Source organism: Magnolia sinica, chromosome 1 (genome assembly GCF_029962835.1).
Source record: "Magnolia sinica isolate HGM2019 chromosome 1, MsV1, whole genome shotgun sequence".
Taxonomy (NCBI): domain Eukaryota; kingdom Viridiplantae; phylum Streptophyta; class Magnoliopsida; order Magnoliales; family Magnoliaceae; genus Magnolia; species Magnolia sinica.
The window spans coordinates 131219792-131243725 of NC_080573.1; the positions used below are offsets into that span (position 1 = coordinate 131219792).

The window sequence follows — 23934 nt, forward strand, 5'->3', positions numbered from 1 at the left end:
ATGGACGACATTGATAAAATATTTATCATTATGATGCCCCTACAGAACATCGACCCATCAATCCAAAGATACAAACAAGTGACACATGCGCACCGTATAAATCAGTATGCTTATCGTACTGAGTCAACTATGTGGGGCCCATTATGATTTATGTATTTTATCCACCCCATCCATCCATTTTACAAGATAATTTTAAGGCGTGATCCCAAAGATGAAGCATATCCAATGCTCAAATGGACCACACCATAGGAAACAATGTGAATTGAACATTCCTACGGTTGAAAAATCATTAGGGGCCACAAAAGTTTTGGATCCATGTCATTTTTGTATTTTACCTTCATCTATCTCCGTGTGATCTTATGAACAACTTGGATGACAAATAAACACCACTGTGGGCCATAGCTCCTACGAAGGTGTCAACTTGGATGACAAATAAACCTCCCTAGTCCACCATGATGTTTATATACATTCAAACTGTTCATGGTCCCATTCCTGCTGGGATGAATTGAAAAAATAAATAATAATAATAATAATAAATAAATAAATAAATAATACCCCGGCGAATTGACTCCCACCCACTTAGTGGTGCAAGGAGTAGAGTGGATTATGTGCAACCTTAGCCTGACATAAGACAGTACAACACTTACAGTGGGGCCACCTTGATATATTTATTGTATATCTATCCTGTTCATCTATTTTAAAAAATCAATTTAGGGTATAATCTCAAAATTGAAGCAGATTCAAATCTTTGGTGGACCTTTACATAAGAACAGTGGTGATTGACCATTAAAACCTTCTCATGGGTTACAAAAGTTTTGGACAAACCTGATATTTGTTCTTTTCCATTCATAAAGGTTTACGTGACCTTATTAATGGGTTGGATGAAAAATAAACATTACAAAAACATTAATGTGGGCTTGAAGAAGTTTTTAATGGTGGAGGTTCAACCACCACTCTTTCTTAAAATATGGCCCAGCTTAGATTTCTATCTGCTTCATTTTTGGGCTAGCATCTTATAATGATCTGGAAAAACCTATGGTCAGCATGGATAAAAAATAAATACATCAAGGTGGGCCCGCCGTGAGAGCCGCACCATCATTTGTAAAGTATAATTGCACCGAGTTCACACTCTCACAAGAGAGCTTTCGTCTGGGCTGGTGTACCAAGTAGTTGGGTGCATTGACGTTAGCAAGTTTTGTGGGTCCCATCATGAGGTATGTGTTATATCCAAACCGTCCATTTATTTTATGAGCTCATATTAAGGCTTGATTCGAAAAGTAACACAGATATAAAGATCAAGTGGACCACACCGCAAAAAGCAATGGAGGATTGAACATATACCATTGAAACCCTTTTGGGGGTCACAGAAGTTTTAGATCAATATTATATTTGTTTTTCCTCTTAATCCAGGTATTTTTGACCTTATGAACAGATTAGATTGAAAATAAACTTTATGGTGGGCCCTACAAATGTTTTAACGGTGAAAATCATTACCCACTACTATTTCTGGGGTGGTCCATTTGAGCATTGGATATGATTTATTTTTTGACTCGTGCTCTAAAATCATCTTGAAAAATGGATGAACGGTATGGATGTAATAAATACATCATTTTGGGGCCCATTTAACTTTGATCTCCTTTGTAAACTGTTCGCACAACTCGGAGCTTGAGAAGCGTCAGCGCTCGTCATCACATGACACGTACCCAGGCTGGTGTATACACCAGTCAACCCCTTCCCTTTCGTCTCATCTTCTCTGGAAAACCTCAATCGTTTTTTCCGCATAAAAAAAATCCCAAATTTCTTTCCCGAAACTTCTCTCCTTTTCAAATCCTAACCCAAATCCCCTTCAACCTCGCTGGAATTGGGTCAAATCTATTCTTTTCAAAGAAGGGAAAAAAAAAAAAAAAAAGGAGATTTCTTACCTCTGAAAATCCGGCACTATCGACCATGATTGGCCCACCAAATCCATCCGAAAGCCACTCCCGCAGGCGGATTTTGAGAAAAAAAATGGTAAGAGATTTTATTTTATTTTTTCTGTATCTATTCTGTTTTTTCGAAATAATAGGAAGAGTTGTCACTGATAACTATTTTTTTTTGATAAAATCGAAAATATCGCCGATCTTTCGTCGACATTAGGAAGAGAAACGAATTTTTGGTGTTTCGGTATCACCGGTCCAGCGACATCGATAATATCGGCGATATTATAGATTTTTCGTCGACAATGGAAACACTGGTTGCAAAAAGGGTAGCCCAATAGGCATACTTCAGAGGGTTGTCATGCTCAAGTTTCCTACAGACTGGAGTGCATCTTGCTGGGGCTACTCCCCTCCGTTACACCAAGAGATATAGTGCAACCCAACCTAATGGGTTCTTAAAGGAGATGCGTTCTGCAATCACTAGTTCTTGGGGATTCCCTTCCCTTGCTATAATCTTCTCTTTTTCAATTAATGAAGCCCATCCTTGAGGAAGAGAAAAGATTAAAAAAGAAGAAGAAGAAGAAGAAGAAAACTGGTGTATGCTTAAAGCTTACTTTTGATGACAACAATGAAGGGAACTCGGGGCAAGCTAAAGGCATTCCAGTGAGGCTAAAAGTTTCATATTCATTTTTTATGGGGAAGCAAGGAAGCCCCCAATGACGTTTTAGACTGAGGGAGATACAGCCAGCACCATTGCATCACTTAAAAGAGGTCTCTCCCCCACTCAATGATCATTTTGTGAATATCATGAAATGGATCATAAATTAGTTCTTTTCTCAGTTCACATGATTTGTTGGTCTACCTGCTGATATTATTTGCCTGAAATGTGGTCTTTTATAATAATTTAAAAAAAAATACAAATAAAACACAAATAAAAAGGTAAAATATTATAATTTATGAATACGGATATGAAATACTTGAAATGTGCTTTATTATGTTATTTGCGTGGAGAAAAAAAAAAAAAAACTGATAAACTCAAGGGCCCTCTTCATCATCATCATCCAGGCCTTATCCCAACTAATTGGGTTGGCTACATGAATCCTTTTCCGCCATTCCACTCTATCAAGGGCAACAACAAAAGCCCTCTTCAGCAATGCAAAATAGTACACCAAAGGATGTAGCAAAAGACCTCTTTTCCCCAGGAAAGAAAAGAAAACAGGATGTTACCCAAAAGAAAACAGTTTGCAAGAATACCTCTGACGAACTCAAACGATGCTCCCAAGATCTGAAAACAGACTCGACGCTTCCTGCAACAGACTCATTCAGCGCTGATACCTTTGAAAAAAGAAAAGAAAAATATACATTAAGTATCAACAGCATATGTATATTGCTATATTAGCAGAAAATATGATCTCCAGGAGGCACAAAGCTAACTTTCGTATATGCATTTTTTGTATCCGGTGCATTTTAGTAGTCATCAATATCAACTTCACTATGACTAAAAAGAAAACAGAAGCTTTGGCATGAAAATTGTCCAATCACTAACAAGTGCTCCTAATAAAATCATTTGCAATGGAGGAAAAGCGCACTCGTTGAAAAAAGAAGAGAAAATTCAAGCAAAACAGCTTAGGGTGCCTTTCGATGTCCTAGAATTCGAGGGCAGGCAGGGATCTCTCTTGCTACAACTGTTTCCAGTTTTTCATCCACACACACACACACACACACCAAAAAAAAAAAAGGTTTCCAGTTCATTTAAGCACTGAGCTCATTTAACATTTTGGGGTGGAAAGGCAGGAATATAGAACTCATTTTGGGTTTATGTTTTCCACACCACCAAAGTGCATTAAAATGGATTAAAATCCATTTCTCATTGTATCAGAAATTGTGCATGATTAGGTTCAAACAAGTTCTCGCCTTTTTGCATAAATATAAGCACTAGTTACTAGGAAACTCTGAGAGGCTGAGGGCTACGACATGACAAATTAGAAATTGGTAAACAAGCAAAGCAGTCATGGAGAAGTACTCATTTTCACAGGAAATGCCATTTCTGCTGCAATATTAAAAGCATCAAGGCCCATGGCTTACTTTTCCTTATGACATCCACTGTATAGTACATGGTTTCTGAAGAATAAAATGCCAAACAAAAACAATGAACAGTGATAGGTTGAGCTGTTTATTCAACATGTTGTATTAAACACTGAAACTATGTGTAGCAGTGGCACATTAGTCATTCCCAAGCCCAATGATGGAGTGCTGGTGGTGGACAGCTGGCTGCAAAACTTTTGCCAAGCAATCACAAGAATCCAGTAAACCACAAATAGCTCATGATGATTGGTTTCACAGTCGAAACTTGAAAAGGGGCAAAAGATCATGTTTGGTATATGGAGGACCCTCTAGCATTCATATTAGAAGCACCCTCATCACGCTTTATATTAGAGCACAATGCCCAAGTGCTTCTATTAGTGATTATATAGAGATTTCTAAGGGCATGTTTCCATGTTAGCCACTTGAACCATATCAGATTGTATTTGTCCAATACATATTGTCTCGATCGGGTGAGGAAACAAAAAAGAATTGAGGATGTGTGACTTATCAGTGTTTCCACCTTCAGTGGGGAATGCTATGGGTAAACAAAAAGTTCTTTTGTTTTTTTTCAAACTCAGATCATTTTGGAAAAAGGATTTATCCTTGTCCAAACAGGTCCTAAGAGTTCCGATATGAGTACTCAAGTGAAGGGATGGAGCAGCCAATCACCACCATCATCATCATCTAAGCGTTATCCCAATCAATCGGAGTCAGCTACATGAATCCTATTCCACCATTCTACTCTACCAAGGGCACCTTTGGTTAGACCATAGGTCATCAAATCTTTTCTTACTACCTCTGTCCACGTCATTTTGGGCCTTCCCCTGGCCTAGTTAGAGCCTTCAACCTGTACCAACTCACTCCTAACCAGGGCAGTTCTTGGTCTCCATTACACATGACCAAATCATCTAAGTCTACTTCCCTCATCTAATTACCTATCTACTCCTAAGTTTCCTTCAATGCATTCATTTCTAATTATATCCTTCCTCATCTTGCCACTCAGTCATCTCAATATCCCCGTTTCAGCTACACTCATCCAATGAACTGCCCAACATTCTTTCCCATAAAGCATGGTTGGTCTAATAGCTATCCTATAAAATTTCCCTTTCAGTTTGAGTGATACATGTCACATAAAACTACAAAAGCACATCTCCATTTCTTCCACCACAACTTGAATTCTAAAAGCAACACCCTTCTCAATCTCTCCTCCACTCTCATGAATTATTGACCCAAGGTATTGAAAGTGATCCATTTGGGAAACTTCTTGGTTAGCAATCTTAACTATTTTGATGGGGACATCAGAGACCTAATGGGTGTATCAGAGACGGACGTGAGCACCCACATCAGCACAACTCTCTTTGTGGATGGGAGACGAGTTCCAGATGGGGCCCGTCGGGCCATTTTGAAGACCCCCACATGCATTGGACGTGCATCAAGAAGACCCCACTTAGGGATGATGCATGTGGGTTGCTTAGGAGAGTTTTAATCATGAGATTTTTATTGTGTGTGGATTCAACCATTGGATCTTATCGATCATGCCACCAGATTTGGACCCCTTGGACCTGATCTTGTTTTCATTGATTTTTTTTTTTTTAAAAAGGATTTATTTGACCGTTAAGAGACATTTATGTTTTTTTTTTTGTTATTTTTAGGATTTAGTTGACCGTTAAAAGGCGATATGTGTTTTAGTTTGCTTATTTTGGATGATGGGCCATGTCACTCAAGTGAGTGGCATATTTGTAATTTTTTTAAAAGTTTAATATAAAAAAAATGGAGCTTGGACGTCTAACTCTAATGGGAGCTTGAGAAAAGAAAAAAAAATGGTCATTCTTGTATTGAAAGGGTATTTTTCTCTTTGTTTTTAAGGTTTGTGAGAAACCCCCCATTCCAATTGAATTATGGAAGGGTAGAGGCTTGCTTGGTGGTGGATTCCTCCAAGGTGCTTTCTTCCTCTCTCTTCTCCAACAAGGTAATCCACTTCTTCACTTTTTTCTTCTTTTCCTTCCCCTACAACTCTTCTAAACCCATCAAAACCCAACCCAATCCACCTCCTTTCTCTTTTCCCCTACCCATCCACACGTGGACCAACATGCACGCACGCATGTGCGTCCATATGGGCTGCCACGTGTAGGCCCCTTTTGGTACTTTTCCCTCCTTGATCCCCCCTTCCAAACTCTATCTAATCCCTAGATCCCTAATTCCAAAAAAAAAAAAAAAAATCTCAAATCTCAATCCCTAATTCCCAAAACCCTAATGAAAATTTGAATTTTTTTTGTAAATCCCTTTCCCAAACCTGATTTTATTGGCGTCATTGTCTTTTCAAGTAGTTGTTGCACTACCCACGCTGGATTAGAAGTCCCTACTTCCAAGTGGGCCACTCTTGTAATATTTTATGTTTTCGTGCACCGCGTATGTGAGAGCATAGGTCCTTTTTGTTACAAATCTGAATTTTCTGAATCTATTAATTGAATATGTTTGGTTTTACATGTTGAATGCTAAATTAATGTGTAATTGATCTCACATCTTGCATCCTAGGTTAGTTTCCATCGTCCTACATCAAATTTGATAGTAAAGACTAGGTCTAGCATAGGGTATGTGTTCAACGAAATTCCTATACCAATAGCAGAGCATATAGCTTGCTGAATTTTCTGCGTGCGTATTTTAAAAAGTCCTACGTTGCTAGAATTTTCAAATTTAGTGACTTCAAGACACCTAGTTGCTGAATTTTCAGTTTTGGCCTTATTAGAATCATTCTAGGACTATCCATATTGTTTAAGGTACTTAGGGTCATCATACATAAAGTACAGGTGCATCATATAATATCACATTGAGCGTCATCAAATCTGAATTTTACATCGCATTCATCATATAGTACACATACAGCTAGGCTGTCTTTCATTAAGGTTGTTTAGTGTATGCAAACGCGAACAGGTTGTGGTTTTGATATATTCCACACCACGAACCCAGATTAGATTGTCGAGGCTCTCGAAAAGATTAACCGCCATTTGATGGCCATTGAGACGCACAATTGATTGCCACCAACCAATGTATCACATGGCTAGAGGCTACCTCTCACAGTACCCCCATCATCGAGGAAGACCACCGGTTTCAGGCATGAGAGCCAGCGGATGAGGACCCAGTTGAACGGGGTACAATCCCAGTAGAACCCATTAGGGGTTGTAATAGGCAGTGTTCAAAATATCGGTATCACGTTACGTATTGCATCCTTGGGATAGAGATACGTATCGGTTATTGCACTAGATATATCGTTTATATAGTGTAATTTATTGCACTTTTTGGAAAACACGGGGAAACATTGGGGAAATGGTTGAATTTTTCAATGAAACTTCAGGGATTATTAAAAAGGACCTTAATACACACTTTTAAATCATAACATCTCAAAACAGAAGTGCACATAATAGGTTTCCTTTGTATAGCATTGTAAGCGATGCGTTTTCTAACTAAACTAATGCAACTATATTCAAATTGAATGCATAACATTTAGAGTGTATGTGATCATTTCATCAAACACTCCTAAATACTTCGAAATTAGTCTCAATTGACAATTGGTTGAAGGGAAATTTCAAAAAAAAAAATATTTTAATAATTTTTAATTAAAAATTTGTTTTTATTTTCCAAAAATTGATAAGGACTTAACAAATCAATAGACCAACTCCCATACATGCTTGATTTCATGTTTGGAGTGCAACATTGCAAGCAATTTGGGAGAAATTAGGGAACTTTGAATTTTCCCTAATCTTCCCCAAATCATACCACATACACTCAAATTTCAAAATAAGTGTATGTGATGATCATTTCATCGAATACTCCTAAGTATTTCGAAATTAGTCTTAATTGGTAGCTGGTTGAAGGAAATTTTAAAAAAAAACATGGAGAACATGAAGAACCTATGTATATCGAAATCAAAGCTCTAACTGCATGATTTTTTATGCAAAACATGAAGAACAAATGAATTTGTAACCATTTGACATTGACTTAACATAATTTCAACAAAAAAAGGGATTGGAATTTGAAAATACTCACCGGATCAAACATGTGGGATATATCGACACTACCTGTGCGTTTCGTATCGCACAGGTGGGATACATGATATATAGTGGGATATATCGGCTAATATCATCAATATTTAAAACATTAGTAATATGAACTTTGGTTAGGAAGTAGGTCATGTAGGATTGTGGCCCCACGCAGCCCGTAAAGAGTCGCGGGATTGTTACAACCCTGAGGAATGGGTTATGAAGAGCGTCAAAGTCGATGCACCCAATTTTGATGGTCGCTTGAACCTGAAGCATTTCCTTGACTGGCTAATTGACATGAACCACTTCTTCGAGTGGCATGGCATGTCAAATAGTCGTCGAGCAAGGTTCGCCAAGATGAAATTGGCAGGTCAAGCTAAGCTATTTTGGACCAATATAGAGCGGAAGGCAAAGCAACGTGGAGATGAACCCATTCCATCATGGGTTGAGATGAAATAACTTCTTAGAGAAAAATATGTCCCGCTCTCCTACCATAATCGCATTTTAGATCAATGGTTGTCCTTGGGGCAAGGGTCAATGCCTATATCAGATTACATCGAGATATTCGAGGAGTAGATGATACGATGTGATGTGGACGAATCCCTATTGTGACCCTATTTCGTTTTGAGACGGACTTGTGCCCTGAGCTTAGGTGTGACCTCATCCCTCATGATATTAGTACACTAGAGGAGGCATACCTTAGGGTGGAGGAGCTTGAAATAGTGCAACCAACCATGAAGCAGTTTGGGTCTTGTGATTCCAGTGGCAGGGTTGCTCCTCAAGGAGCCAAACCTAACCCTAGGAACCATACTAAAGCCCCAACTGGTGCTCCCACCCATAACAGAGACGTTAAATGTAAGGGTCTAGTCACCACTAGTTCGAAGGGAAGTGAGCACATGCAGTGTTTCCATTGCAATGGTTATGATCACCTCGCAAATGAATGCCCGAACAAAGAAAGAGATAAAACTCTTATGATAGATGAGGCAGATGAGGATGCCAATGGCAATTGTGATGTAGAGGAACATGAGCCTGATATTGGTGCTAAGGATGAGGAGTTTGATGAGCAGGAGACCCACACCCCCACATTAGTCAAATGCGCCTTTGCCCAAGCTAAAGAAAAATGATGATTGGCATAGGAACACGATCCTTTACACTTATACCGAGTGTGGAGAAAAGAATTGTAAAATGATCGTGGACAGTGGCAGTTGTGCCAATATGGTCTCTACCAGCATCGTGAGTCGACTAGGCTTGAAAGCCGAGTCTCACCCTCAGCCCTACAAACTGTCGTGAGTTTATGAGTCCTCCATTTCAATCTCACAACGATGTTGCATCCCCATTCAGTTAGGGTTGTATAAGGATTCGATGTGGTGCGATGTGGTTCCCATGGATATCGGCCACATCATCTTGGGTAGGCCCTGGTTATTTGACTTGGACGTTACAATATCCAACCGCTAGAATATTTGTACATTCATGTTTGAGGGTAAAAAAATTAAATTGAGTTCTCTCCCACCCAAGAGCATACCAGAAAAGGAGACCGCCAATAAGGGTGATCCTAGAACTTCGAGGAAGTTCAAGCCTAAGTCTCTTCACATTATTAATGCAAAAGAATTTAAAAGAGAGACTAGGGAGGATTAAGAGGTGTATGCCCTCGTGACTACAGAGGCTACCCCCTAGGTTGGTGTAGAGTTGCCTAGTGAGGTAATTTCGGTGATGGAAGAATTCAATGATGTCTTTCCTGACGACCTCCCAGATGAACTTCCACCTATGAGGGACGCCCAACATGCCATTGATCTTGTCTCCGGATCGACTCTCTCAAACATTCATCATTACAAATGAACCCTATGGAGCATGCAAAACTCAAGAAAGCAAGTTGATGAGCTTCTTAAGAAAGGGTTCCTTCAAGAGAGCATGAGTCCATGTGTCGTGCCCGCCCTTCTAACGCCCAAAAAGGAGGGCACGTGGCGTGTGTGTATGGATAGTAGAATCATCAACAAGATTACCGTTAAGTACCGGTTTCTTATACCGCGTATTGACGATATGTTGGATATGATGGCCAATGCCACAATTCTCTCCAAAATAGACCTCAAGAGTGGGTATCACTAAATCCGAATTCGCTCAGGTGATGAATGGAAAATTGCCTTCAAGATGAAGGATGGGTTATAAGAGTGGCTAGTCATGCCTTTTGGGCTGACCAATGCCTCAAGTACATTTATGCAGGTGATGACCTAAGTGTTAAGACCCTTCATGGAGAAATTCCTAGTCATGTACTTTGATGATACCCTTAATTACTTATTCATAGCATGACTATGGAACAACACCTCCACCATATGAGGCAAGTGTGTGGGATCCTTAGGGCAGAGAAGTTGTATGCCAACCTCAAGAAGTATTCATTTTTGTCTAGTAGTGTCATCTTCTTCGGTTTTATCGTGTCATCTGAGGGCATGTCTACAGATTCCAAGAAAGTTAAGGCCATAGTTAGTTGGCCTGAGCTGCATGATATTCATGAGGTGCATAGCTTTCATGGCTTAGCCACTTTTTATAGGCGATTCATTAGAGGGTTTAGTTCCGTCATGACTCCCATTATCGATTGCATAAAAAATGAGAGTTCCAATGGACTAATGCAGCCTCTAAGGTGTTCAAGGAGATCAAAGTCAAGATGACCGAAACTGTTGTCTTGCTTTCTTCAGTGAGAAGCTGAATGAAGCGAAACAAAAGTATTCTACCTATAGCAATGAATTATATGCGGTAGTGCAGTCTTTACGCTATTGGCGACATTATTTATTACCGTAGGAGTTCGTCTTATTCTCTGACCATGAGGCTTTACGCTATCTCAACTTACAAAAGAAGTTGAACTCGAGACATGCCAAGTGGGTCCACTTTTTTTAAGAGTACACTTTTATGTTTAAAGACAAGGTTGGTGTTGAGAATAAACCCACCGATGCGTTGAGTCGTAGGGTTGCGTTATTCCAATCCATGAATGTCAATCCATGAACATCGAAGTCACTAGGTTTCAACGATTAAAGGAAGATTATTCTAGTTACCCAGATTTTGGAGAGGTGTAGGCATCGTTGTTAGATGGTCAGTCTAGGGGTAGTAGTGAGTTTGTCATGGCCAGTGAGTTTTTGTTTAGAGGCAATAGATTGTATATACCCCATACGTCCCTCTGTGACTTTCTTGTCTAGGAACTTCATGCTAGAGGGATAGGGGGATCATTTTGGGCGTGACAAGACTATTGCTCTTGTAGATGAGCGTTTTTATTGGCCAAGTCTCAAGCGAGACGTGACTAACATTATAGGGCAATGTAGGACTTGTCAGCTGACAAAGCTGAGGAAGTAGAACACCAGTTTATATACACATTTGCCAGTCCCCCATGCCCCATAGGTTGATATTAGCATGGATTTCGTACTTAGGCTCCCCAAGACAATTAAAAAACACGATTCCAGTTTTGTAGTTGTGTACCGTTTTTCGTAAATGGCTCACTTCCTCCCATGTTCAAAAACATCTGATGCCACTAATGTGGTTAAGATAATTCTTTGGGAGATAGTTCGTCTGCATGGTTTGCCGGAGACCATTATGTCAGATTAAGATGTTCGGTTTGTAAGTTATTTTTGGAAAAATTTATGGCACAAATGGGAACTAAGTTGCAGTTCTCTTCAGCATACTATCCTCAGATTGATGGTCGGACGGAAGTTGCCAATCGCAGCTTAGGGAATCTGCGACGATGTCTGGTGGGAGACCATATTAGGACCTGGGCTGTGGTTTTGCCCGTAGCCGAGTTTGCATACAACAATTCCATCAATAGGTCCACAGGAATGAGTCCATTTGAGATAGTATTTTGGTACAAGCCTAGAATGCTTATGGATTTCATACCATGTCCACCTCACATAGGCCATCTGAGTCCATAGAAGCATTCACGCGGCATGTTCATGACTTGTATAGTGAGATCAAGAGGCGCATTAATACTAGTAATCAACATTATAAAATCTCTACAGATTCACATCGTAGGTTTAAGGAGTTTTAGGTGAGTGACTACGTCATGGTCCGCATTAGGCCCGAACGATTCCCACAGAGAACCATAAGGAAATTGCATGCCCACAGTGCAAGTCTAAATAAAATTTTGACAAGAGCGTGCCCTAATGCGTATGTGGTGGATTTTCAATCTGACATGGGCATTAGCGCAACACCTCCATCTTCTAGCCTCCTGCAAACCTTTCTCTATCTAAGATGATAGTGTCCCTGACCCCGTCCCCAGCCCATGGCCTTTACCAGACCCTACTTCCCACCCATGGCCTTCTCTTTCATCATTACGTAGTTGGAAAGAAGAGATCGAGGATGTTTTGGACCACCAAGCGGTCTATACCCGCCATGGAGGATATTTGAAATACCTCGTGAAGTGGAAGAATAGACGGAAGTCAAACAACACCTAGATTACAGAGGCAGTCCCAACTAGAGGTGGGCATCGAGCCGAGTTGAGTCGAGGTGGGCCAAGCTTGGCTTGGCTGGTCCATGGTGTACTCGAGTTCGAGCTCGAGCTCGAGCTTGGCCTCGAGCTCAACATTGAAGCTTGGCTTGTTTGCCAAAGCTGTCGAGTCGAGTTCGAGTCGAGCTAGTGGTTCGAGTCGAGTCGAGTTTACCTCGAGTCGAGCTCGAGCTTGTTGGGTGATAGAGTAATGGATTTTGTTCTTGATCCTCCTCCATTGATGAAAATTTTAAAAATCTTACGAGAATCAAAGCAAAACCGATGAAAAAACCAAACAAAACTTCGAATCGGATGAGGAAACTTGTAAGAACCGATCTGTTCTTGATCTTCTTCCACCATTAGAAACCCATGTACTAGAAAAGAAACAGAGCAGAATACAGATCAGAAATCCAAGTAAAGAGCTCTAGCCAATCAAATCATTGGATTTCATTAAAGCCCTAACAAATCTGAGAAGAACCCATCTCGAATTTCCTGGATTTCTCGCCTAAGAAGTAGATCTCAAGAGATTGAAATCATACTATTGTGGAGCTGAAATGAAAACTGGTGGTGGTGGTCGGGGCGGGGGTGCGGCTGGCACTAGGCAGAGAAAGAGAAGAAAGGGAAAGGGAAGGGGGTGCGTGCGGTCGGGTAGAGACTCTAGGGTTTGTTTTTTATTTTTTATTTTTAAGTTTAAACTTAAAACTTATATTGATATAATATATATATATATATATATATATATAAAATATTTAATATATTTATTAATCGAGCCGAGTCAAGCTCGAGTTCGAGCTTCGAGTCGAGTCGAGTTGAAATGCCCCCTGGTCGAACTTGGCTTGAACTCAACTCAAGCTTCAAATAATTAGCTTGGCTTGGCTCGAATCGGCCATTCAAGCCGAGTCAATCCGAGCTGACTCGAGCCGAGTCGAGCGAGCTTTTCGAGCTAGCTTGATTCGTGAACAGCCCTAGTCCCAACGCATTGATCCTGACCTTCTCAAGCATTATCATAGATTTATTTCGCCAATGGCGAATTCTTCTTACCCGGGAAGAGTTGATGGGGACATTAGAGGACCTACTCAAGTGTAACAAAGACGAAGGCGACCATCCACATCAACATAACTGATGGGGACATAAGAGGACCTACTTGGGTGTACCAGAGACGGAGGCGACCACCCACATTAGCACAACTCTTTTTGTGAATGGGAAACTGCGTTCCAGATGGGGTCCGCCTGGACATTTTGAAGACCCCACATGCATTGAATGTGCATCAAGACGACCATACTCAAGGATGATGCATGTGGGCTGCTTAGGAGAGTTTTAGCCATAGGATTTTTATTTTGTGTCGATCCAACTATTGGATAATGTCGATTAGGCCATTGGGGCACAAAATCTCCCAGATCTGAACCCCTTAGACCATAATCTTGTTTCATTTATGTTTTTTCTTATTTTTAGGATTTATTTGAGCGTTACGATTTGATGGTGAGTGTTTTAATTTGCTTATTTTGGATGACGTGCCATGTCACTTAAGTGAGTGGCATCTTTGTAATTTTTTAAAGTTTAATATAAAAGCAAAAGGGGGTGTGGACGTCCAACCCTAATGGGAGCTTGAGAAAAGAAAAGAAAAAAGGTCATTCGTGTGTTGAAATGGTATTTTTCCCTTTGTTTTTAGGGTTTGTGAGAAACCCTCCCTTCCAATTTAATTGTGGAAGGGTAGAGGCTTACTTAAGTGGATTCCTCCAAGGTTCTTTCTTCATCTTTCTCTTCTCCAACAAGGTACTCCACTTCTTCACTTTTTTATTCTTTTCCTTCCCTTACAACTCTTCTAAACCCATCAAAACCCAACCCAATCCAGCTCCTTTCTCTTTTCCCTTACCCATCCACGCGTGGACTTGCATGCACGCTCGTGCGTCCGTACGAGCTGCCACGTGTTGGCCCCTTTTGGTGCTTTTCTCTCCTTAACCCCCTTCTAAACCCCACCCAATCCCTAGATCCCTCAATTCCTAATTCCCCAAAAAATCCCAAATCTCAATCCCTAAATCCTAAAACCCTAACGAAAATATGATTTTTTTTGTAAATCCCTTTCCCAAACCTGATTTTATTGGCGTCATTGTCTTTTCACGTGGTTGTTGCAATACCTATGCTAGATTGGAAGTCCCTACTTTCAAGTGGGCTACTCTCGTAATATTTTATATTTTCGTACACCGAGTATGTGATAGCCTATGCCCTTTGTGTTACAAATCTAAATTTTTTGAATCTATTATGTGGATATATTTGGTTTTATATGTTGAATGCTGAAATTAACACGTAATTGATCTCACATCTTGCATCCTAAGTTAGTTCCCATCGTCCTACGTCATATTTCGTTGTTTTCACTCCTATTGTTGCTAAAATTGCATTCCATATGCTTTGTTTTTGTCTAGATAATTTTAAACCCTTCATATTCTAAAGCATTCCTCCATACATCTAGCTTAGCCAATCGTGCTCCACAATAATTTATTGGATTCTGTGTGGATTGGCAATAATATTGAGCCTAATGGACCTCATTTCAGCAACTTGGGATCTAGTAGGTTTTCTCAATGAAATCTTTCTTTAAATAACTAGATGGCTCCATTACCTCATCACCTCCTGAAAAATGTCTTAAGCCTGACCTGTCCTTCCCAGACCATGGCTTTTACTTGCTTGTCTATGAGGGTTAGGACCTCAATAGGTAACCAGGTAAACCTTTCCAAAAAAAAAAAAAAGTAACCAACTCAGGAAAAAAATCAGACGATTTGTGTTTTGTGAGGATCTAAAGACAAGACGAATCTTAATTTCTTCCATGAAAATTATAGTTTAAGCTGGTATAAATTTTGGGTATTCTATCTCAACTTCCTAGAGGAATATATCTTTCAAAAAAAAAAAGAAAAAAAAAAAAGAGCTTTCTAGAGGAATGTGCTTGTTGCTAGTAAAGAGAGGTACTTGTGGCACATCTTCTTCTTCTTTTTTGTCTTTTTCTTTTTTGTGTCTATGACCTAATAATGCAAACATTTACAAACGTGTGCTATGCCATCAATCCAGAAAAACTCTCCTCAATTCCTCGTTTTCACTCCTATTGTTGCTAAAATTGAATTCCATATACTTTGTTTTAGTCCAAATAATTTTAAATCCTTAATGTTCTAAAGCATCCCTCCATAAAATCTAGCTTAGAAAATTGTGCTCCACAATAATTTATTGCATTCTATGTGGATTGCAGGAATATTGAGCCTGATGGACCTCATTCCAGCAGCTTAGGATCCAGTAGGGTTTTCTCAGTGAAATCTTTCTTTAAATAACTAGATGCCTTCATTACCTCTCCTGAAAAATGTCTGAAACCTGACCTGTCCTTCCCAGACCATGGCTTTTTCTTGGTTGTCTATGAGGGTTAGGACCTTAATAGCTACCCAGCTCAGAAAAAACTGTCAGAGGATTTGTGTTTTGTGAGGATCTAAAGACAAGACTAGTCTAAATCTCTTCCATGAAAATTATAGTTTAAGCTGGTATAAACTTTATTATATTTTGGGTATTCTATCTCATCATTCTAGAGGAATATGCTTATTGCTAGCAAGGAGAGGTACTTGTGCCACATCTTTCTTTCTTTCTTTTTTTTTCTTTTTTTTTGGGTATGTGTCTATGACCTATTTATGCAAACATTTACAAACGTGTGCTATGTCATCAATCCAGAGAGAAACTCTCCTCAATTACATAAGTTATAGAAGAAATTATCAGGGACGTCCGAAACTTGTTTCTTGCAGTCTTGCTTCATGGTGTCTCTGACTATGATGGACATACAGTATTATCCTATGTTCAGCCTCTGATGCAGGAAAATCATCCCAAGGAATGTCTGCTAAGGCAGAAAGGAGAATGTGTGCACCACAGAAAATGGAGAATGGAATGATAACAGGACAACAAACTGACAATGAATAATAATAGGTCCAATCAGCTATCAGTCCATTTCCATTTTAAATGCATTATCCGTAAAGGAGCATTTAGTGCCATCTGCATTTTGTGGGATGACACAAATGGCTCCACTTCCACAGAAGGCACATTGATTAGGGAGCATTTGATCCCATTCTTGTCTGGGTCATGCCCAAACAGGCCCTAGAGCTTCCTTTACAAGTGCAGATGCTAATATTCCCCTAGCCACAGTAATGACTCTGGGCCATGGTGGATCAACCCTGTGTTATAACGAGGACAGCCAAGTCACTTCAGGCTCATATTTACACTGAACAGAACACAAGAAACTTATAGTCAATGGTTTGGCAAAGCCAGTGTGTGAAAAGATGCCCCGTAAGATGGCCGACAGCCCCTTCTGCACTCACAACTAAAACTCCAAAAGTGCGATGAAGTGCCACACATTCATAAAGAATCAAAATTTAAGGTCAATGACCTTGCAGATTACATTGTCAGGTGAGTCCCGAATATCAGAACAGATGTGCAGTGGTCCAACTGGAACCAGAACTCTCTCTGGTTTTGGGTTGAACCAAACTGCCTGAGACAGTAAAAAACATTCACAGCAGGGATTGACCCAATTTGGACCTTTTTTCAATCAAGATATTAGGCTAAATGATTTACAACATCATGATGATCATAGTTCAACATGGCAGTTGAATCGAATTGGACAGGCCATCCATTTAGCTGGATAGAAATAGCCACCCAAGCACTATTCTCCCCAGTCCTGCAAATATACAAATCTGGCGTGTTCATCTCAAGATCGACGCCATAGATCAGGTCGTCCCTTGATATGTTTTTCTGGCCCGGTCATGAGGCAATGTATGCTGAAGATGGATCAATACATCAGTCAACTTTTCTAACGCCCATATATTTCATACACATGCTCCCGACTGATGACCGGACTAGCCAGATTTTTGAGCCATAGTACATGCACCATGGGCCCCACCGAATGAACAGCTCGGATCAAACAAACTTGCCGCATTGACACTTTTGGAAGAGAAAGATTCTCATGGCTACTGTCCTTCACATACTCGTGGGAGCACATCCCTCATTGCAGACCTATTTTGCCAATTATCGATTCTAATAAATATAAATTTCAATCCATTAAACACGCGATCTTATAACAACAAACAATGCAACAACAGCCAGTGGTAATCACTTCAGATTGCACATTCTTTTATCAATATTCTTCAAAAATTTCTATCACGCAGAGAAAATCGTATCTACTTTCCCACCTTTTCATCTTTCATATAAAAAACGTGAAAACCAAAAACCACGCATTTCTCAAAAACGATAGCTCTCGAGTGCCCGAAAATTCAAAAAAAAAAAAAAAAAAAAAAATCACAAAACCCATTATAGAAAACAAAAAAGAAACTCCTTAACTATATTCGGTCTTAAAATGCGGAAATGATAGATGGAACAACTTCAATAAAACGATCTGGTTAGTGCCTAAAACTCAAAAAGATATCGAAATCAATCATCCAAACAGTACATATTTAGATGAAATGTAAGAAATGGAAAATGAGAAAGCAGAATCGATAGAAACTAATAATTCAAAGAGAAATAGAACAGAAACGAAATGCAAACCTTGGAAATGTCGATGTGTTTGTACAAAGACCAGTCCGACGCGCAATCGTGTTCTTCGCAGCTGTGATCATGCAAGCAAGCCATCTCTCTTTTACAAGAAGCCGCTAGAAAATGAAAGAAGCTGTACTGATGATGCCTTTGTATATATAGAATCCGGATCATATATGTAGATCAGGAATTTTATTGGTGCTCTGCGGAGTACGGTGAATAATAGTCATTTCCACTTTACGAGTTGCTCTTGTGTGTCTCAATCCGAACCGTTCATCGGAACTCGGATTCGGTGGTGACCTGTCCAGTGCCAAGGTCTCGGTACTGGTCCGTACTTTGGCCCGAACATGATGCATGTGTTTTATCCATGCGGTCCATCCATTTTTCCCGTTCATTTAATAGCATAAACCTAAATATGAGAAGGATCCAAATCTCAGGTGGACCACACCACAGGAATAGTGTTGATTGAAGCCCACCATTAAAAACTTCCTCCAGAGCTGAAAGTCGGGAAACGGATTGGCTACTCCCCCGACACCAGCCAATGGCTAGTGGTCGGTACTATGTGGGCCCCACTATGATGTATGTGTTTCATCCATGCCGTCCATCTATTTTTACAGATCATTTTACTGTATGAGACCAAAAATGACTTATAGTACAATCTCAAGTGGACCACATTGCAGGAAACAGTATTTAATGAGGGTCGACCATTAAAAACATTTTGGGGACCATAAAAGCTTTGGATCAAGCTGATTTTTGTTTTTTCCCTTCATCTGGGCATGTATGACCTAATCAACAGATTGGATGTCAAATAAACAGTACATTAGGCCTTAGGAGGATTTTAATGGTGGATATCCAATCTCTATTGTTTTCATGTGGTGTGGTCCACTGAGAATTAGATACTTCTCATTTTTGGTACCAAGCCGTAAAATGATCTGTAAAAATGGATGAACGGAATGGATGAAATACATACATCATGGTGGGGCCCACAGAGCACCGACTACCAGCCACGGGGCTAGTGTCAGGGGGAGTAGCCAGTCCGTTTCCTGAAAGTCGGGCAGTTTCAACCCAACAATGGGCTGGGCTCGCGGAGGATGTACTGACTTTGGTCTCAAGCGTAGGCTATATAGTAAAACTTCGAAGTTCACGTTGAGGTCTCGTGTTGCTCAACTCAACGTGAGCTCGATTAATATAAATTATAATTGCGTATGGATCATCTGCGCCGAAGGCACATGAAATCCGATGCCGATAGGTTGCATAACGCACAATGCAACTTTTAAAGGATCAGTTATCGTATATTTCAGCTTGTTTGTTTAAAAAGACTGAAGTTTTTTATTATAATAAATACATAATTATATAATTAATAAATTCACATGTAAAAAAAAAGATATATATTGAAATATGATAACAAGAATATTAGCATATGTTCACCCGACAGAGCTCGCTTGGACTAGGCTTGGGTTGGGTTAGAGTTAAAATATAGGAACTTGGATAGGACTAGGGTTGACCACCGACCCAGCTCGACCTGTCTGACTTTCAACCCTAACTAAGTGAGCATTGGAATGCTAATATTTGCCATCCAACCGACCTAGATAAAGGGACAACACAGACCCCATCTGTTTAATGGTGAGCGTCAATCATGTAGTGTGGTCCAGCTGAAATTTGGATCTGTATCAAAATTTGGACTGACGTGGCCGTGAAATAGATAAAATACATACGCCATCGTGGGCTCACGTAGGAGGGTCAATACCGTATCCGAGTCCGGAGCCGTGTAGCCCATGATTACAGGTCTAATACGGAGAGAGAATCATTGTCCCGTCTTTTGTAGAGCATGTGCTGGAAATTGCATTGATCGGACCATCCTCACCCTCTGACAAATCCATTTGAACCTGAAGCTGGATATCTATTTTTAACCAGCACTGGGGATTGAGGATCATTTAATTGGTTAGGATTACTGGCTCTGCTCCATCCGGCATCGTGATTTGTGATTTGGACGGTCGGATGGATGAATTATAACCATATCTTGTCCGGATACGGTGTTACCCGTTTGGTTACATTAACCATGAACGTCAGTCCTGTGCATTCGTACGGATAACTATGCATAGCAAGACTGACGTGTCTGATTCTCTACTTAAACGGCACGCACTCTATCCTGAACCGACTTTGAGCCTGATGCTGGTTGATGTGACACTTCGCACTGCTAGCATGCGGCGGTGGGGTGCTGTTACCCGGCTAACAGCTTAGTCGGTGATATTCTTACCGTATGGGGCACGTTGATGAATTTGTTTCGTATCCACGTTACCCATATTTTTTTTATAACTACGTTACCCAAAAATTAAGCATATCTAAATCTCTGGTGAACCACACCAATTAAAACCTTTTTATGGGGCATGAAAGTTTCAGATCAAGCTAATATTTTTATTTTCCATTTATTCAGTCCTACCTGGTATTATCAAGGGGTTGGGTGGAAAATAGACATTACCGATCTTCTTATGGTGGGTCTTGGGAAATTTGTTAGTGTTCAATTATCACTGTTCTTGTGGTGTGGTCCAGTTAGAATTTGAATATGCTTGACGTTTAGTACCATTCACTAAAATAGACCGGAAAAAACGGATGGACGGAGTGGATGTACAACATATCATCAAGGTGGGCCATCACACCTGTGCCAGTTGAGCTTAAATCCCCAATACCAGCCATTGTCTACTGCACTGCGGTAGGCAATGAGGTTTACGCCTATAACGGTTGATCTATTCGTTAGATGGGCCATATGACATGTATGTAGCCAATCTGATCATTGATCGGGGTAGTCGTTTTTCTTATTTTGTTACAAGCCCATTGGGACGTTTTTGTATGTGCATGTTTGGATTATAAGAGCGTAATCTACGTGACTTTTCACGGCTGTTTGATTGGTCTTTAAAAAAAAAACAAGGTGCTTTGACGGTGGATTACCCGGCCATCTCATGGATGGTGCTTTCAAGTTGGGTGCAACATGATGTATTTGATCCATTATGCTATTTTATTTTAGGACATGAGTCCAAAACCAAGGTAGACCAAAATCTCGGTAAACCACGCTACATGAAACACTAGTGATTTAAGGCCCATCATTAAAAAAAAAACTTAGGGTTCATTTTTATATTTATTTGCCATCCAACCTCATTTTTTAGCTCATTATCTTAAATGAGCTCACAAAAGGGATGCGCGGTGTGGATATAACACAAACACCATGATGGGCCCATAGGACTTTTTGATGTAGAGAGGATCACGGACAGTTACATGGTCAAGATGGATCAGAAAAGGCCTGATGGATAACAGAAGTGATCTGGAGCGTCGAACCTTAAACCAGGAGTATCTCACAATCCGGAATGAGTTATCGGACGTAAAATATATGATTTTGGGATAGAACGGGCTAGTTTAGTCACCCAACTCCGCTATATCGGGTTGTCCAAATTGGATTTGCAAAATACTGCTAGATTGACAGTCATTTCCATATTTTAATTCCATTTTTACTATAAATAGTAAGTTTAGTTTGATTATAACTCTTCATCCATTGAGCTTTAGGAGTTGCGCTCAACGTAAAAAGAGCTTAGAAAAATTAGGAGAACAACTTGGTGAAGCCAAATAGGACACTTACTATTTTTAGCCGAAAACCTTGCGCACTAGCAGATATCACGACTGTCTATAAATAGTAAATTTACTATTTATAGTAAGTCGTGAATTTTAAGAGTTTTAGTTGTAGTTTGATTCTGATTTCTTTCTTATTGCTTGGTATCCCTATTAAAAGGATTGTGTACTCGTTTTTTTTTTTTTTTCATTCATTAATTAATTTTGAATTTATTAAAATTTATTTCTATTTTTTTACTTTCTTTCTTTGTGGATTTGAGAAGTCTATGTGAAGAGTCCAAAGACGTTTCAAGAATTCGGAATAGTTATCTTTTTGACAAAAACGGTGCTTGACTTCACATCCTCCCTTGCGTCACTTTTCCAACTCCCACCACAAAACATCAAAATTTCTAGTCCTTTACAATTGCAAATAAATACTGGCTTTTAGAAATTATTGCAATGTTATAATACATCACATTGACATATAAATTGCCCAGCGCATTTGTAATCTTATAAGAAAAAGAGTGAGATTTCACTTATGCATGAAGCATTCATACAGAAACTCATTTTAAAGTTTAACTTCTTGGAGTTTTTTATCACAAAAATTCTCTAAGAGTTCAAATTTTAGAAGATTGTACTCATTTAATTTTGTTTTAAAAAGTGATAAAGTCAAGAATTGTGGGGATCATGTTGTACATGTATTACATCCAATCTGTCCAATCGATGAATCTAATCACAATGATCATATGAATGAAATTTTGAAAGATCAACTCAAAAGGTGGGCTGCACCTTGGAATATAATATATATGTCCCAAAATCATTCAAATTTTCATACAACCCATCTGATGATTAAATCAATCAAGACTTTTGTTTAAGTGAGCATCATGGTCAGTTGCATATGTCGGATGTCATACGTATATCACATGCACCCCACAGTACTCTACTCTATCAATTCTTAAAGAAAAATAATATATGAGGGGTAATTTAGTGACTTCATTTCCTATGCATCATTGCCTGGTAAATACAGTTTCTAGAGTCATTATTTGTTAAAATCTGAATTTAAGAGGAATTTTGTAATAAAAGCCAACTTACTTACAAATAAAAGGAAGGGCGTCCAACCAATCTACGAGGGTTGTTGTATATGCTAACACGGGTGAAGAAAAGAAGAACAAGAGTATCTGAGAGCAGTATAAAAAGGAAATGGGCAAGAGAGAGGATGTGGGCTAGAGGCTACAAGTAAGCACAAAAAATAAAATAAAGAGGCATGGCCTAAATATGGAAAGGATTAGTCCTGTATGAAGGCTCGGCTGGGAGCTTGTATTTTGAATGCATTGAAATTTAAACCATAAATAAATTAGAATCAAAGTGATTTGAAGTCTTTAATTATGTTTGGCAGCCTATGATTAAAATTTTTAGAATTTAAAATCTATGTTTGGGAGCTTTTGATTTTAAATAGAAAGAAATTTTCTAATATATTCACAGGATATGAAATTGATTAAGTAGGTTATCTATAATATACATCACATTATTGATAATTTATTGTAATAATATCATCCAAATATATTTGGATAAAGATAAAGTAATCTTGAGTATCAAGTGGGCCACAAAAGTGGGCCCTAGGCCCTCGGAAGAATTCAACAATGATTTATGGGCTCAATGCATCATGTGGTGTGCTCCACTTGAGCGCATCATCTGCCTCATTTCTTAGCTCATGCCTAGATGACGAAACAGATAGACAAAGTAAATATGACAAATGCATGACAGTGAGCCCCACAAAGCTTTTGTGGTAGGAGAGAGTTGTTGTGATAGAGTGGTTAAAAAGAGGAATATCCCCAGCAGTCGACTGCCCAGCCGTTAGGAAGAAATCCAATGTAGCTTGCTTTCTATTCATAACCTAGAGCTTGGATTTCAAGATGGACAGAATATGAGGATTTCAACTACTATGGAATACAGATCTTCTCAATTGTGATAGTCCAAATTACCATTGTTGGGGGCAAAAATACAAGTCCGAAGACTCGGACTTAATGCATCGGGACTCGGACTTGATACTTCGGGTCGCCGAAGGATGCGTCAAATCCGAGGCATGGTTCGCTAAACCGAGGCAATGGTTGAGTCGGTTCGAACGACTTATCAGCGTTCCGGGGATGTGTCGGGCGGACCGCCTTGCAAGACCGACCGTCGCTAGGTCAGATCTCATCCCGGATATCTTGGGATAAGATCTCCGACCCCGAAGCTCACGGGATCGGATGATGGCTCAAGATGGGCACGATCCTATCTCCGTGATACCAGGAGAAGA

General features: G+C 39.7%; 1 protein-coding gene across 4 annotated transcripts in view; it reads right to left on the reverse strand.

Annotated features, from left to right (window-relative positions):
- The window catches only part of LOC131217405 (uncharacterized), a 28099-nt gene extending 9873 nt beyond the window's left edge, over positions 1–18226 (reverse strand). The window contains exons 1-2 of one of the 4 annotated variants that reach the window (XM_058212339.1): positions 18054–18218; positions 3171–3251 (exon numbers count right to left, since the gene is read on the reverse strand). In XM_058212339.1, the coding sequence (XP_058068322.1) occupies positions 3171–3251; positions 18054–18215 (243 nt within the window). In that variant the 5' untranslated portion in view covers positions 18216–18218. Of the gene's footprint in view, positions 1–3170; positions 3252–18053 lie in introns of all 4 variants that reach the window. The other 3 variants (XM_058212328.1, XM_058212333.1, XM_058212342.1) reach the window with 3 other exon arrangements.
- Positions 18227–23934: the final 5708 nt, after the last annotated feature.